Genomic DNA, 15,832 nt, shown 5'->3' with positions numbered 1-15,832 from the left:
GCGGTCCCTGCGGGAGGGCTCGGGGCTGCCAGGGCTGTGCCTGTGACCGCCCGCGCATTCCACTCCCGGCGCATCCCGCTCCCGGCGCATCCTCCTCCCGCGCACACGCCGCCCCGACACCTCTTCCCCCCAACACCCTCCCACGCCGTCCCTTCGCCCACGCCCGCGGTCCCTCCGGCACCGCCCGTCCCCGGGGCTGGATCCCCCCGGCCGCCTCCCCCGCTCCCCCGCGGAGCCGCGCTCGGGCGCCGCCGCCTCCCCGCCCCGCCCCGCCGCCATGGCGGAGCGGAGCCGCGGCGCTCGGCGGCGGCTGCTGCTGCTGCTGCTCCTGGCCGGCTCCGCCGCCAGCCCGGCGGAGGAGGGCGGCGGGCGGCGCGAGGCGGGCGGCGGGGAGCACGGGGAGGAGGCGGCGCGGCACCACGACTCCTCGTACGGCACCTTCGCCAGCGAGTTCTACGACCTGCGCTACCTCTCCGAGGAGGGTGCGGCGGCGGCCGGGGCGGGCGGCGGGGCCGGGCGGGGCGCGGCGGGCGAGGGGAGCAGCCCGGCGCGGGGCCGGCAGGGAGCGGCGGGCCGGGCGGGCGCGGGGGCGGCGGGCGCGCTGTTCAGCACGAAGGCCAGCGCCCGCCGCCATCTTCCGCCGGCCGGGCGGCCTCAGGCAGCGCTGCCGCTCGGGGCCGGGGCCGCCGCGGGGCCCCGGGTGCCCTGCCCCGCTCTCCGCAGAGCCGCCGCCTCGCTCCGCGGCCATCCCCGGACACGGGCATCTCCCCGGGCGGGAGGCCGGGCCGGGGGCCGTCGCCTTCTCGCAGAGCGGGGCCGGCCGGCGGCGCCTCGCCTTCCCCTCTTGCAAAGCTTTCCGGGTTGGAAGCGTAAAAAGGAGTCCTGGGGTGTGTGGGCTTCGAAAGGACGTGTGATGGATGCCCTAAAGTGTCACGAAACAGTGTGCTCGTGGGTTTGGGGGTGTGCTTTTATTTTTTTTTTTCATTTACAAATGGCGGAATGTTAGAACTCCACTTTTGCGGCTAGGCTGCATTTGTTCAGTGGATTTGAAAATACGTAAGAGGTGAGAAACTAGCATGTCCTGTGACCTGTGTTTCAGTAATGCACCGCTACACACTGCTGTGAAATTCTGTGAACTTATTTGTGCAGGGTAATTTACCCGGCCCTTGATACAGTTGGTGGAGCTGTGATTTGCAGCTTTCAGCATACTTCTCCATTGCCATTGTCAGAAATCTAGGGAAGTGAGTCAAGGCTCCCAAATGCCCAAAGCTGTGTAGGTCAAAAGTTTGTGTGCTGATGCTGTAACTAACTGCAGTGTTCATTTCCTACTCAACGAAGCGCTATGCCTACTCAATGAAGCGTTTTCAGAGGACTTTCTAGTTTCACAGCCAGCACTTTGGTTTTCATCTGGCTAAGTAAAAGAATATCCTATTAAAATACCTGTGCTTGTGCAACAGCCACCAGCTCCCACAAGCCAAGACTGAATAGGTCTGTTAGTAAATGTTCTCACTTTCTCCTTGGTACTGTCGTGCAGCAGACAGAGGATTGCTTGGAATCATAGCTCTCATTGTCTGGCTCTTCTGCGTCTGCCTTCACAAGTGATTGCAGGCCATAACTGCAGGCAGTTCCCTCTCTTGATACTCTCTTACCTTTTACTGCAATGTGTGTTTTATTTTACTTCATAAAGGAGGATGTATTATAAGGTCCTTTCAGTATCCATTCCTACAGCTCTGCATCTAGTGCCCTGCCTGCATTTATACCTAATGCTGTCGTTTAGGGCTGAGGAGTCAGTTCTCTTTCCTGAGGGGACTACGAGTGCACAAAGAGATAGCTGAGTGGAGATCCCTAATTGTTAGTTGACTACAGTAGTCCATGGTCCTGCTGCCTTACATTAACTTTTGCACTTCGGCATTCTTCCCCTTCCTTGATGAATGTAGGAGACCTGAGAAAAGTTTTGTTTTCAGTTATTCACATTACTTTGGTACCTGGATCCAGGACTATCTGAGCAGTGAATTGTGTACTTGACAAAGTAGTCACTCATCTGAACAGTTCAGGTATCAGCAAATTAAATGCTACTGGAACACCTTCTCTTTAGTATTAATGGTTTTTAGTCCTTGTATTTTATTTAGTAATGATTTATTCTGGTTATACAGGTTACCCTTTCCCTACTGCTCCTCCTGTGGACCCATTTGCAAAAATCAGAGTGGATGACTGTGGAAAAACCAAGGGATGCTTCAGGTCAGTCTGAGATAAGAGATAAAGATACCTTTATGTTTACAGATGCTGACTGATGGTATTGGAGACTTTGGTTAGTGTTTCACAGTCATTTTAATAAATGTTCATTATTTAAGAACATTCTTTGTAGTACAGGCTATATTATTTGAGGACACTAGTTTATTTAAGAATACATGTCATAGTTATGGACGTACAATTCCTTCACATTTCTTGTATTTTCATGAAGCACTTAAAAAGCCTGAGCAAGGAAGGTCAACAGAGTAATATTGTGTGTAATTGTTTGCTGTACTGTTTGAATACTATACATTCTTACACTAAAAGAGTAATAACTGCTACTTTATGTCCAGCAGAATATATGTTTTACTGCCATTATACCGAAATGCATTCTTCTAGGTTTTTTTCTTGCAAAACCTTTATTAAGTTCCATAGCAGGAAATTTCAAGGAAAAGGTTATGTTTATTCAATTCCATTTAGGTATGGTAAACCTGGATGTAATGCAGAAACTTGTGACTACTTCCTAAGCTACCGCAGAATTGGAGCTGATGTTGAATTTGAGTTGAGTGCTGACACAGATGGCTGGGTGGCAGTGGGATTTTCCTCAGACAAGAAAATGGTAAGATGTGTACAGTTCTTCGTGTTGGCAATATATGCACTTTCACATGCTAGGATTTCAATGGTTTATATATATTTGTATATTTGATTGGTGAGAAACAGAGCATTTAAGGTAGAAGTGACTTGCTGAAAACAAAGCACCATTCAGTAGCCCCCTTGGGAGCACTGACTCACAGAAAACTGCTTCATCCTTCCTAACATCTCTTTTCCCTTCTTCTCTGAGAACTACAACAGTATTTCAGTTCAGCTCTGAATGTTTGAATGTCACTAGCTTTTTGCCTTTTTATTAGAAAAGCCCTCAGGGATAAGCCAATTCACATGGAAATGTCCTGTTGTGCTTTATGTCAGTGTAATTTGGGCAAAAGACACACCATAAACTGAATAGCAAGTGATTTTATTCTTCAGTAAATCAGCTGACTTTCAGCAGTATAAATTTTTATTTCACTATTTAATTTAGGAAATTTTTATGTTTCTTTCATACCTATGTGTTGTTCCAGGGAAGCCACAAATGTGTGAGAAAATGATTCCTGCTAATTTAAACATATATACTCTAGAAAGCAGTCTTGTTAAAATTTCTTCCCTCTTCTGGATTTTTATTTGATTTGGTTTTATGCTTATTCCTGTACTTATTTTTTCATTCAAAAGCTCCACTTTTCATTGAGTTTTAATGAGCAAAACAGAAGCATGTAATGTGTGGACTTCAGAAAACCTGGGCAGTAGGTGACTTATGCAAAGATGTTTTGTCTGTGATCCTGGTAAAATGTTTAGGATTAAAATTCAGTTTATAATATAGGTGTTCATGTACAGAAACATGCATGAGTATATAAAACAATACTGGGCCTATGTCCTAAATCACAAGTCAAAGAAAGGACTGTTTCTTGTAAGGTTGAAAGTAGCAGTCTGAAAAGATACAGGAATTAGACATCCTGGCCTAGAACCTACCAAAAAAAAATTATTTGGAAGACTTGCACTGACTTAACAGCATTTTTACCAGACCCAAAATGAAAAACAGAAAGCAAAGGTGCTTCTCAGTCATTATTACACATGCTTTAATATGACACTGGAAATAAACACAATGAAGATAGAAGGTTTTTGTGTCATACAGAACAGTTCCTGTCACAAGAAACAATTTGTGGTTTTGATGTAAAGAATGGCTTTACAGCCAAAATGTGGGAAGAGTTTAGAAGCCTGGCAATGCAAGTTCTCAACAGGGTTTTCAAAGCAGCTCAGCACCTTTAAATATTTGTCCCCAGGCTATCAGATTGTGTTTCCAGTTTGTAGCTCTGAGGTACCTGCAGTGGACTGCAGGGTCCCACTGCCCTCCTCTCATCAGCCACTGCGTATCATGTAATGCCCGTAAGTCAGCTGGGCTAAACCAGCCAGCATCTGTCTTTCTCTCTGGCTCCCCTGCTGACTCCATCTTTTTCATAACTTCCAGGATGTTTTGGTGTCCTGGGATGCACAGGCTTTGATGGTAAAATGGCTCTGAGTCAAAACAGCTTAGCTGTGAGAAATGGGCTGTGCTTTGGAGGCCCTAATCAAAATGGTGTGGCCTGGATAGCTTCAGAAGTTCAGGAAAAAAACCTACTTTGTGTCCTCAATAGATTTTTTAAAAGTCCTATGACCTATTTCTTTGTATCAAATAACATTTGCTTTTCCACTTGCAGGCTTTTGTGCCTTGGCAGGATTTTGTAATGTCATTCTGTTAACTGAAATTCAAAATGTTTTTTTCTTTCTTTTTTAGTTTTCTCCTTCAGTGTAAAAACAGCTTTATTTTTGCCTTTTTCGCCTTAAGAATGAGGGATTTGTGCTTAGATGTATGAAAGTTAAGTTGGAAAATAAGTTATGGAGAGCAATCATAGTCTCAAGACAGAAGCTGGAAAGGTTGTCTGTAGCAGCACCAAGGTGCAGAAACTGTTCAAGCATGTGTTTTACCTAGTCATCCCCTCTTTCCCCTCACTTTTGGCACATATTTTACAAATGCCCATTGCAATATTCCCACAGTGCTGAAATACATGCTTTTTCTCTCTTTTCCCTGTAACAAAGAACTGAGGGGTGATCACACTAGCAAGCATCACGTCTATCATCAGTATGACATATCAGAAAGATGAGTATGGGAGGAGCAGGGCCTGTGTTTAATACAGCACTGATAGCTGTGGCACTCATCCAGCTTGGATAGTGTTTTAATGGCTCTTGGTGCTAAGGCTTCTATGAGATAGCACTCCTGAAGTTAATGCTCATCCCTGAGTGTTACAGGGCTCTACCACTTTGTCAGTCACCTTGAGTAACTGTTCCAGCAACTGCTTTGGTATTTCAATGAATGACCTCCACAAATAAGTGTCTCCTTCTTCCTTCTGTCTGTTGGTTCTTTGCTGGCTGTTTATGCTAAGTGAAGAAGCACATGTTGATTACTTTTTTCCTTGTATCTTATGGCACACTGTATTCTGTTATTACATGCTGAACATTTCTTATAAGAGATAAAAGAGATAGGAAAAGTGATGTTCCCTTAAGTGAACATGAGAAGAGATTAGAAAAGACTTACTTTAATTGATGCTATTATTTTCTCATATGTAGTAGATTTATTTCCTCTGTCTCACTAAATAGTGTATTGGTTTTCTGTCCATGATTTGATGCAGTGGACTTTGTACACATCACGGATTCAAGACTGCCACATTTTATGAAGCAGTATCCCAGAACTTCACAAATAGCAAAGAAAACAGCCTTCCACAGATCAATTAATTATGTGATATCAGAGTGATATCATATCCTACAAATATATGTTAAGTAAATAACTTTTAGAAAGATCCAAAAGAGAATTCAGAGATAGTAAGGGTAAGTAACTATTGCTACCCAGTTACATGCTTTTCAATCTTACTGAAGACACCTGGTTAGGGGAACAAATATTTGTGTATATATAACTTAGAAAGAAGGAAGGAGTGTCCCAGGTCTTGATTAGTTTTGAATTACATAAATGAGGAAGTGGTTTATGACACTTTTGTTTTCCATCTTCCAATTTTTTTTTAACCTTGTAGGGAGGAGATGATGTCATGGCTTGCGTTCATGATGATAACGGAAGAGTCCGAATACAGCACTTCTATAATGTTGGTCAGTGGGCTAAAGAAATCCAGAGAAATCCTGCTCGAGATGAGGAAGGGGTTTTTGAAAACAACCGTGTAACGTGTCGATTCAAGCGTCCTGTGTATGTTCCCCGAGAAGAAACCATCGTAGATTTGCACTTGAGTTGGTACTACCTGTTTGCTTGGGGTCCAGCAATCCAGGGTAAGTTGATCTCTGTTACCAGTAGAACTGATGTGCTGAGATGGATAAATGTCTTTCAATAACATGATTCTTACTAGACATGCCCTCCCCCCAAAATTTTTGGTTTTTTAATGAGCTAAAATTCTGGCAACATGAGGCTTAAAAATGGATAAAAAGAAAGACAGGAGTCCAACATGTCTTGTTTTTTTGGCTATATACCCACTATCACCACTTCCCAAAGCTGAATTTAGAAGAACTTTGTAACTAGAAGTTCTTAATTCCTTTGAAGGATGTTTGTTGTTTACTTGAATTTCATTTGTTTTATTCAGAAATTTAATTTCAGAAAGGAAAGAAATGAGCCTACTCCCTGACAGTGTAATATTGCATGCTTTTGTAGGTTTGAAAATTACCTGTCTGCCTACCTGTTTCTTTGGTGGAGTTATAGAAAAAATTGCATCTGACATTATTTCTTTCTGCCCTTACCTGCTAAAGGTTCTATAACTCGTCACGATATAGACTCTCCACCCGTGTCAGAGCGCGTTGTCAGTATTTACAAGTATGAAGATATTTTCATGCCTTCGGCTGCCTATCAGACCTTCTCTTCTCCTTTCTGCTTGCTCCTCATTGTTGCACTGACCTTCTATTTATTGATGGGAACCCCATGACCAATGGAAAATAGCAAGAATTTGGCAGTGGAAGTTTCTCAGGATGGACGGCTATATGGATGGACAGTGCATTTTTCTATTGGAATTTATATCACATCACCATCCTCATCTAGCTGCTTTTGAACATAGTTAGCTTCTCAGAAGAGTGAAATAACCATCTCCTTTGAGTGACAGAGTGGTGACAAATCATTTAAGAATAATCAGTGAACACATAGGAGAATATTTTCAGTGTTGTGATTTCTTGCTTAAAGAAAATGAGACTTTTGTAAAATCAATGTGTGTGTGTGCGTATGTGTGTTTGGGAGGGGTGCCTGTATGTGTGTTTAGGTGAATTTAGTGATGGACATCTTATCAAATAACAAAATTGCCTTCCAAATTGCTTCAAAAAAGCAAATTTGGCAAAACACTGTAATGCTGTTTGGTTCTTCTAGAGCAGGGAGCACAACTGCAAGTGCAGTTTCTGATCTGCAGATCTGGATACCAGCACAGCAGTATAAAAGTAGTGGACAGTTCTCCCAATTTCTTTTTTTTTTTTTTTTTTGTAATATATTTATCAAAGTGTGCTTGCTGTGGTACTTTCCAAAACTAAACTTGCATATTCAAGCATTAGCATGGGGTTTTTTCCAACAGAAAGAGATGATGAATGTCTTTATTGTGTTTCAGTAGCCTTTTGGAAAGAAATGGCTATTTCTTTTAAGAGTGAGATATAAAGTAATTTAAACAAGGGGAAGGGAGAATACGGCAATATAAATTCTCCATACATAGGAAAACCAGGTGTAAAGCATGCAGAATATAAAAGTTCCCAACATAGGATGTCCTCCTAATAGATTAAATCAATTTTTCTCTTTTTATGAAAAAAACAGTAATTTTGCTGACATGTAAATATATTTTTAAGTAATTGTGCAGTAGTATGAAGTAATCTCTTTTTCTGTGTTGTATGCCATTATATCCTGTTCATGTTAAAGGTGACTGTGGGCAGCTGGTGTTATCTTACAAAGAAATATAAATGAGATTATTTGTAAGGAAAGACAGGGATTAATAAGAACAGCAGTATCTTTTGTTCATCAAACCACTGCTAAAATGTAGCTATTGTGGAAAAAGATGAGCTAAAAAGGAAACACGTTAGCTGTTTTTATCACCAGTAAATAGTAGAAGAGGAATGCTAAATATTACAGAGATGAAAAGTGTCAAAATGTATTTATGAGCCACAGAATATTATAAAAACTTTGAGTGGAGAATTCTTCACTTTAGAGTGAAGAATTCCCGTTCTTCACATAATAGGAAGTGTACGACACATTTACATGTAGCAGTCAAATGTACTTAGGTAAGGTTACTCATTCACTTTCCAACTTACACTAAAATTCTACTTAAGTAGAATTAAAATCTAAATAGTGCCAAAGTTTTATCTAATGTGGTGCGCTTGAGGACTCTCTAACATAGAATGTGGTAAGGTATTTGTAATGCAACTCCTTTCTAGTCTCATTGCTGCATGGAGTATAAAATAGTTAACTAGCTTGGCTGGGTTTGCATCCTTATTCACAGAATGATGTTTGTAAACTAAGTTTTTTTAGGCTCAGAATTCTTCAAACCTATGCTTAAGGTATATGAATTAGATTGAAGATGAACTTACCTTCATAGCAAACACTTTGTCCCTATTTCAAAAGAAAGATTGATTAATTTTTTATATTTTCATTGATGTCTTTAAGGATTTGTTCACTTAAAATTACTGGACTAGAGTTGGGGAGAGGGAAGAGAAATTCAGAAAGAAGTGAACTTTAAAAGTGCATACAGTAGCTTTATTTAGTATAGATTACTTCTCTCGGGTTGGTTTACTTACTCATCACCTGATCAAGTAGAGACCACCTAATAAGGTCTGCTTTGGCCCACAACAGCTGCATAATTTAACTTTAAGATTGGCTGGAGCAGATAAGCAGAAGCCTGGATAATGAGCTTTACATTCAGCAAACAGGTGAAGTGAAGAAATCATTAGAGTAAATTCTTTGTCCTTCGTGCTAATTTGTAGGCAGCTGGGATACTGCAGCTCTTTCTCAGAGCCTGAGGGTTGCTTTAGTTTATGGCTTGGTATTTACTGTTTTAGCGATTTGCCTGATTACCCACTAAAGGGCTAATTTAATAATTTAAAGGTACTGAGCTAGGATAGAAACCCAGTTTGGCTCCTCTTTTCTTTAATAGAGTTCTGGATTTAGGATAGCCTGGTTGGACCTGAGCACACAGGTATGTTATAGATGACAATAATAATACTAAGATAAAATTGTGTGACAGCTGTCAGTCTGCTTTCTACATATATGAAGTTGGGTGTGTTTAAAATACAGGATTTAAAGCAAGAGCAAAGTACTTTACATTATATTTTATTCATTTTTCAGATTACTTGTCAGTGTGCTGTGTTTTTCTCATCATGTTTTTTCTCTTGTTGAAGTACTAGCAGAAATGAGCAGTTCTAAAAAAAATTTCACCTAAGCTTCACAGTACTTAATTAGCCTAATAAAGTGTCTAATTAAAAGGCCACAGGAAGCAGAAAAACAATCTATTATCTGGCATTTAAGTGGATGGTTGAGTTTAGCACTGAGTTTATCTAAGAGTTCCTCTTCACAGTGGGAAAATCAGGACTATGGAATTCAAGTTGACAAAGAAGGTATGAGTTATCTAGAAATTACTAGTTGGGATGAAATCTGAGGAGAAGGTTATAAGGGAAATGTGGTATGTAAGTTTGTATGATCCTTCGTAAGTCTTAACATTTGAGTGGGCATGCATAGTAACTTGTCATGGAAGGTATTTTGGTTTTCAAATGTTTTGTCTTTTTGGTTTCTTTTTAATATTGGAAAGTAGGATTTATCCCTGTTATACAAAGTTACTATAAAGTAGCAGTCTTCAATGTAATTTTTAAGTGATTATGGCATTTCAAATATTTTCTGTTTTATTTTTTTTTCTAACTGACTGGTACCAGCAGAAACTAGAAGAAAAGGCCTGCATTGGAAAAGGAAGCAGATATTTCCCTCTCCAAATAATTTTTTGTTCCTCTAGTGTGATTACGACCAAACAACTGTTAAAGAGCACATTTCCTAAGTACTTTAAGAATTGCTTGCTGCACAGTGACTTAATACAGAGGCAAGGAGCTTAGAGAGGGCATATTTAGAGTATGGTGGTGGTTGGAAATGTGACTGTAATTATTAATTAGAAAGATTTTTTTTTTTGCGTAATTCTTTTTTTTTTTCATTGCTGGTTTCAAATAACTGCGTATTTTTAGGTATAGGTGAGGTGCTAATTGATTTCCCCCATCAGAAAAAAAAAAGCACCTAGCTGATTTGATAATGTCATTGAACACAGGGTGATGCTGTCTTCTCTTACCATAAGGGAAATATTCTGGTTTTGAAAGAGAACATATTGATGAGAAAAGTTTGAACTCCCTCTGTGGCCTTCTTGTCCATCTTGACTGGTTTTGCAATACTTGGGTAGCAAGAGAATAAACACTTGTGGCCTCCCTAATCTGAAGGAACCCCCAGTTTGGGTTAAATAATGTTAAAGCTGTGTTTGGCACTGACTTTCCCAATCTTCAGTGCAGGGATTAGAGAATGATTGATGTGGTGTACATCAGCATGCCACTCAGGCAGTGGTCTTGAAGCTCACTTGGGGCACCATATCCTGGGTCTGGAACAAAAAAAGAGCCCTGCAACTGCCTCCATGTACTAAATATCTACTCAGTTATTTCTCAGTTACTGCTATAACTCACATAACTGCTGTAAGTTTAAGGGAAGACACAGGTCTTTCTTTTTTTTGTTTGGTCTTCTCCTTACTTTCTCATCTGTCAAATGCATCAGACATTTACATAAAAGAAATTTTTTTTTGTTTTAGAGAGTAGACCTCTGTCAGTTCTTTCACGTTTTTTCTGGGTCCATAGGAAGTTTGCACCCTTGGGTACTCTAGAGTCAGAATTAAAGTTTATATGCAAATTACGTAACTTTAACAGCATGTAAATGGCATTTTGTGACTTTGTGGTTTCATTGGTTTGCCACACTCTTGTGTAGCAGGTGTATTTCCCCCCACCCTCCTCTTGTTCTAACATCTCCAAATAATTTCCCAAAAGTAAAGTATTTGTTAATAGCTTTACAAGAAGGAAATACGTATTTCAGAGAATTACAGAAGGTCTAATATCAGTTATTTTCAGAGGTAACTATTGTAAGTGTTAGTGTTTTATACAAAATATGACTTTGCGTAGAGCCTTACATTTATGATAAAAATCAGAAATACATTTAAATATTACAGTGTTTCTGTGCTTCATGGAGCTGTGGATGTGCATAGCTGACATGAATTGGTATGATCCCTTTCAACCCTGACTCCACAGCATGTAGTGACACTGGTAAAGCAGTTTGCTTGAATGCTGCACGGTGGGGCATTGATGACTCCCAGCAGTTTGGAACAGAAGACTGGAGAGACTGGGTAAGGACAAATGACCCGGGAGGGCTAATGGTTTTGGCATACCTTCTATTGTATAAGTTTACATGTGGCAGCGCCCATCTGGCACCCTTTATCCAGGCAAATATTACTTGATGTCATGAGAAGGGAGTCTGATTTGAATGAGATTTTGGCTTTTAGGCAGGTCCCAGCTGTGTAAGGGCTGATGTGGGCAACTGGTCAGACTATGCCACAAGATGTCCTCTGCTGTTAAGCCTCAAGGTAAGAGCTGGAGGCTTGATCTGGCCTTCAGAGGTATAAAAACCTCTCAAGACCCCAGAGGCAGTAGTGGCAGTGGGCTGCAGCAGGGAGTACTTGCTCAGTTTGTTTAATGGCCAGTGAGCAGGTACTCCCTACTGGCTGCAGGCTGGGTATCAAAGGATGGGGGCTCTAAATCTTACCTTAGCAGCTCCGTACATTAGCTCCTCTAATTAAAATTTCATTATCAGTATTTCTGTAGCAGTGTGTTTGGGCAGCTCTCTCTCAACCTGCCCAGGATAGCTATGGCTCTTAACTGAAAGATTTGAAAGAAAATGTCAAGTCCCTGTGTACAAAAACTAATAAAAAAGAAAATAATTTTTTTAACCATATGCCAGCTTTTTACATTTTTTTGTCCATATCTATTTATTTATATGCAATTTGTATGTTGAGGTATCTGATTTTTGCAAATACAGAGTAAGATCTAGGTAAGCCTTCCTTTTCTAAACATTTTTTATTAATATGAAATAATTACTTTGGTAACTTTTTTCTGTTTTCACAGTAGGTTTTATAAAATCACATATGCTTAGACATGGTTATTTAACTAATTTGGGCTCAGATAGTGAGGCAAAAGAAGTGCAATTTTGAAATGTCAGAGAGGATATGTGCAGCTTGTGGAGTCGATAGGTGTGAAAATACAGACTTAAAAGACATTACTTGGTTTGAAAATCTGTGTTATGACTTGGCAATAGCAATGAATCTACTGTAAAGAAAGGGGCAGATTTTTTTTCCTTGGGTTACAAAGTATTTTGAATAGCACTCATAGACTTACAGACTATCTCAGGTTGGCAGGGACCCATAAGGATCTTAGAGGCCAACAAACACCCTGCTCCTCACAGGACTGCCTGAAGCTAACCCATATGACTAAGAGCATCATCCAGATGCTCCTTAACTTCCCTGCAGAGCTTGTTCCAGTGACCGGCCACCCTCTCAGAGAAGAACTTTTTCCTAAGGTCCCGTCTGAACTTCCCCTGACACGGTTCCATAGGCATTCCCAACTGTTGCTTTTGCCCTCTTCCTGTGTTACTTATCGAAGTAGGAATGTTCTTCCAAACCAGTGTGAGGTTGGAATAAGTGCAGGACTTCACAACCTGTATCTTAGAACAGCTGCTGCTCCACATAGGCTCATTCCGATCTGCAGTTAGAGGCTGTTTAGGAATGTCCTTACAAGATGAGCTTTTCTGTGGCATTCTTAAGAAATTTTCTGTAAAGGTGTTGTACTCTTTATAGACAAGAGCATTACAGAATTACCAGTACTTTTCTGAGCTGTTCCTAAATGATTCTTAAATTCATATTTGTGTTTTTAAAGAAGTAATTGGATTTTTCAGAAGTGCTGAGCAGCTGCAAATCTTTTATGGCTCCAATGCTTACTCAGGGAAGCGAACATTTTATAGTAACTAGTGATTTAGCTTCATATCTCTCTCTTAGTTTCGACATCATTCAGTTCAATTTCCTAAGGTGGTGTTGGTAGAAGGCTAAATAAATGAAAAATTCACTTAGGTTTTGTGCCAGGGAATAAAAATATTCCTGCTGATTTTTCACAACAGTGATCTGTAAGGTTTAGATTAATGAAAAATATTCTTCACAGAATTAATGTTTAGGCAATGTGGTTTTGCTGAAGATATTTGTATGTGCATGTAAAGTCTGAGGTTTATATAAGAGAGTATAAAAACAAAAGGCTAGATTCTGCTCTGGAGACAAGACAAAATACAGAACTCTACCTGTTCCCTGGCTGTTAGCTGATTTTTGGGAGACAGAATGATCCAGGAAAATATATATAAACCTGAGATACTATGTGTGTGGGGATTATGTTTGCAGTTCTTATACATACACCTTCTTTCACTTTCTTCAGTACAAAAATTAGCCTCACAGTCTTAGACTTACTATGGTGTTATCTTCACTTTTTTTACTCTGAACAAGCTGAAACAAGGATAAGTTCAATAAGTCAAAAGAATGTTGTCATATAGAGTATTAGGGTAATAGGAAAGTAAGCACAGATGCCACAGTCAAACCTAGGAGAAAGAAAAAAATCTCATTATTTAACTCCAGAATATGGTGTGTGCTTCTGAAATACTTGGCTGCTCACATATAAAGCAATGGGTACTTTTTCAGTTTTTTACCTTTGGTGATATGAAACGAATGATAAATATTGAAATATAAAAAAACTACCACAATAGATTTTTTTTTAAATCTGGAATTAGCATTCAAGTCTTCATAAAGTGATTCAAAGATGAAATTTCAAACCTATTAACTCATTAGAAAAATGAAATAGTGGGACCTTGACATTTGTGTGTGATGTCCCCAGCCTTTATTTTAGGCAGATATATTTCATTAGCATATTGAGTTCTGTTTAGGTTAAAACAGATGCCTAGTATGCCTTGGTATTTCTGATTTATATGTCATGAGGTCTGGTTTGCTTTAACCTCTTTGCAAATAAGTAGGCTGTCATAACCGTGTGAACTCTTGCCACTTGTTTTGTATTACATGAAGTGTAATGGTTTAACCTGAAATGTCATCTCTACCTTTTGACTTTGTTCAGCGTTCTCAAGACTAATATACAGATAAAACATACAAATAAGCAACTTGTAACTATAGTGTTAAGTGGTGTTCTGCATTCTTTATGCCAGGCTTCGTTCTGTACGCCAATACCCAGCAGCCACATGGAGTCAATGAGCATTTGGTTGGGTAAGAGTGCAGAATGGGGTTTTTGTAGCCCAGAAGAATTTGCCAAACTTCTTTGTATTTATGCTCTAGTCTTTTCAGCAAAAATAACACAGGGTGAATAGATAATGAAATTACAGTGACCTACGGGACTACTTTACAATCAGTGCATGCCCTAAAATATTGCTTTGTAACATCTGTTTTATACTAAATGTTGGTGTTCAAGTGAGCCTTGTTAGCTATTTGACAGTGACAGACAACAATATTTATAAAACTGTTGCAATAAATGCCTTTTTAGTCTAAGAAAATGTGTGGTATGGCATTTATAAAGGGGGGAAAAAAGTCTCTTTGAGGTTAAAGAAGTCTCTGCTGCTGCCTGTGTTAATAATTAATTCCCATGCCATGGGCTTGAATTTATTAGCCTGACTAATTCCATTTAAGTCAGTGAGGCTGGTCACAGTAGCAAATTAACAGACGTGAGAAGACCACCTTTTTTTTTCACCATGCAAATCACAGTGAAGCTGTAAGTAAATGTGATCATCTCTATTTTAGCCAAGTATTAACCCCATTGTCCCTTGCTATTAAGTATGTAGAATTTAGAGGTTCCTATGGTGACCTCTATGCTGTGTTTTTGTAACCTATTTGATACAAATATGATCAAGTTGTAATATTACAAATTTGGGTGTTCTTTATCTACTGTCATCACTGCCCTGTTCTGTGGCCAGAGTGGCTCCTGAAGCAGCCAGAACAGGCTTTTGCAGAAAAGAAGGAATGAAATTATATTAAAGATTGGCAACAGAGAGGAGGAAATGCCATGATACTCGGCAAGCAAAAGCAGCTGGAGAAGTCTCAAACAGGGATGTTTTGATTTCTGAGATCTCTCAGGTTTGAGCAGGTATTTTATCTCCTTACTGGTGGGCTGAGAAGAAGAGTTGGCTCAGGGCAACAAGAAATGTTTTGCTTTTACACTGTGTGGTCTGTTTGTTGTGTTTGTAGTATTATTGCAAGCCTGTAGCTGCAGGACAGGATGGCTCTTGTGTGTATCAGCTACTTGTGCACTGTCCAAGCCATCACGATCAGTAGAGGCATTACATATACCAAATACATTTAAGTAGATTTAAATAATATTCTCTTTGTCTTGCACTATGTCACTGCTGACGGATCGGTGAGGAATTTGTCACAAACCTGACGAATCCAACACGTTCTCCTGTTACTCAGATCTCTCTATATCCAGCTCTTGTTCTCTGCACACAGCTATCGTGTGGGATAACCCTGCAAGATAGTGCTCTGGATTTTGTCCATCCAGAGGTCCTAGTGGTGCTGTTTTGCATGCCTTTTCCAGCGACTCACCATTTGTGTTGGTGCTATTGACTGCTCTGCCTTACAACCACACATTCCATTCCTCTTGTTAACTGAACGAGATTCAGTCTTCTGTGTGAATCCTTCAAGTGTAGCTCTGCTATAATTTTGTATACTTTAACTGAGATGTTGAACAAAGTTGTTTCTGCAATAAAGTCAGGCACTGCTATAATCACTGGGTACAATCAGACATGGTGTTCCTAAGGATTGGTTTTCATTTTATTTTCACCAATATTTTATACATGACATTTAACTTGGAGCCTTCTCACCTTAGCAGTTGAGCTGCATAAAAGACTAATTTTTTGTTTAGCCCA

At 40.1% G+C, this 15,832-nt stretch overlaps 1 protein-coding gene across 1 annotated transcript; it reads left to right on the top strand.

Moving 5' to 3' along the window:
* Nucleotides 1–251: 251 nt before the first annotated feature.
* Nucleotides 252–15,673, top strand: FRRS1L (ferric chelate reductase 1 like). The gene is made up of 5 exons (XM_032119082.1): nt 252–482; nt 2,154–2,238; nt 2,710–2,848; nt 5,880–6,126; nt 6,598–15,673. The coding sequence occupies exons 1-5, from the start codon at nt 278–280 to the stop codon at nt 6,768–6,770; spliced, it is 849 nt and encodes a 282-aa protein (XP_031974973.1). The 5' UTR covers nt 252–277; the 3' UTR covers nt 6,771–15,673.
* Nucleotides 15,674–15,832: the final 159 nt, after the last annotated feature.

This window comes from Corvus moneduloides, chromosome 1 (assembly GCF_009650955.1).
Source record: "Corvus moneduloides isolate bCorMon1 chromosome 1, bCorMon1.pri, whole genome shotgun sequence".
In the NCBI taxonomy this organism is placed as follows: domain Eukaryota; kingdom Metazoa; phylum Chordata; class Aves; order Passeriformes; family Corvidae; genus Corvus; species Corvus moneduloides.
The sequence above is the reverse complement of the archived record's forward strand: the minus strand, read 5'-3'. Positions and strand labels throughout refer to the sequence as shown.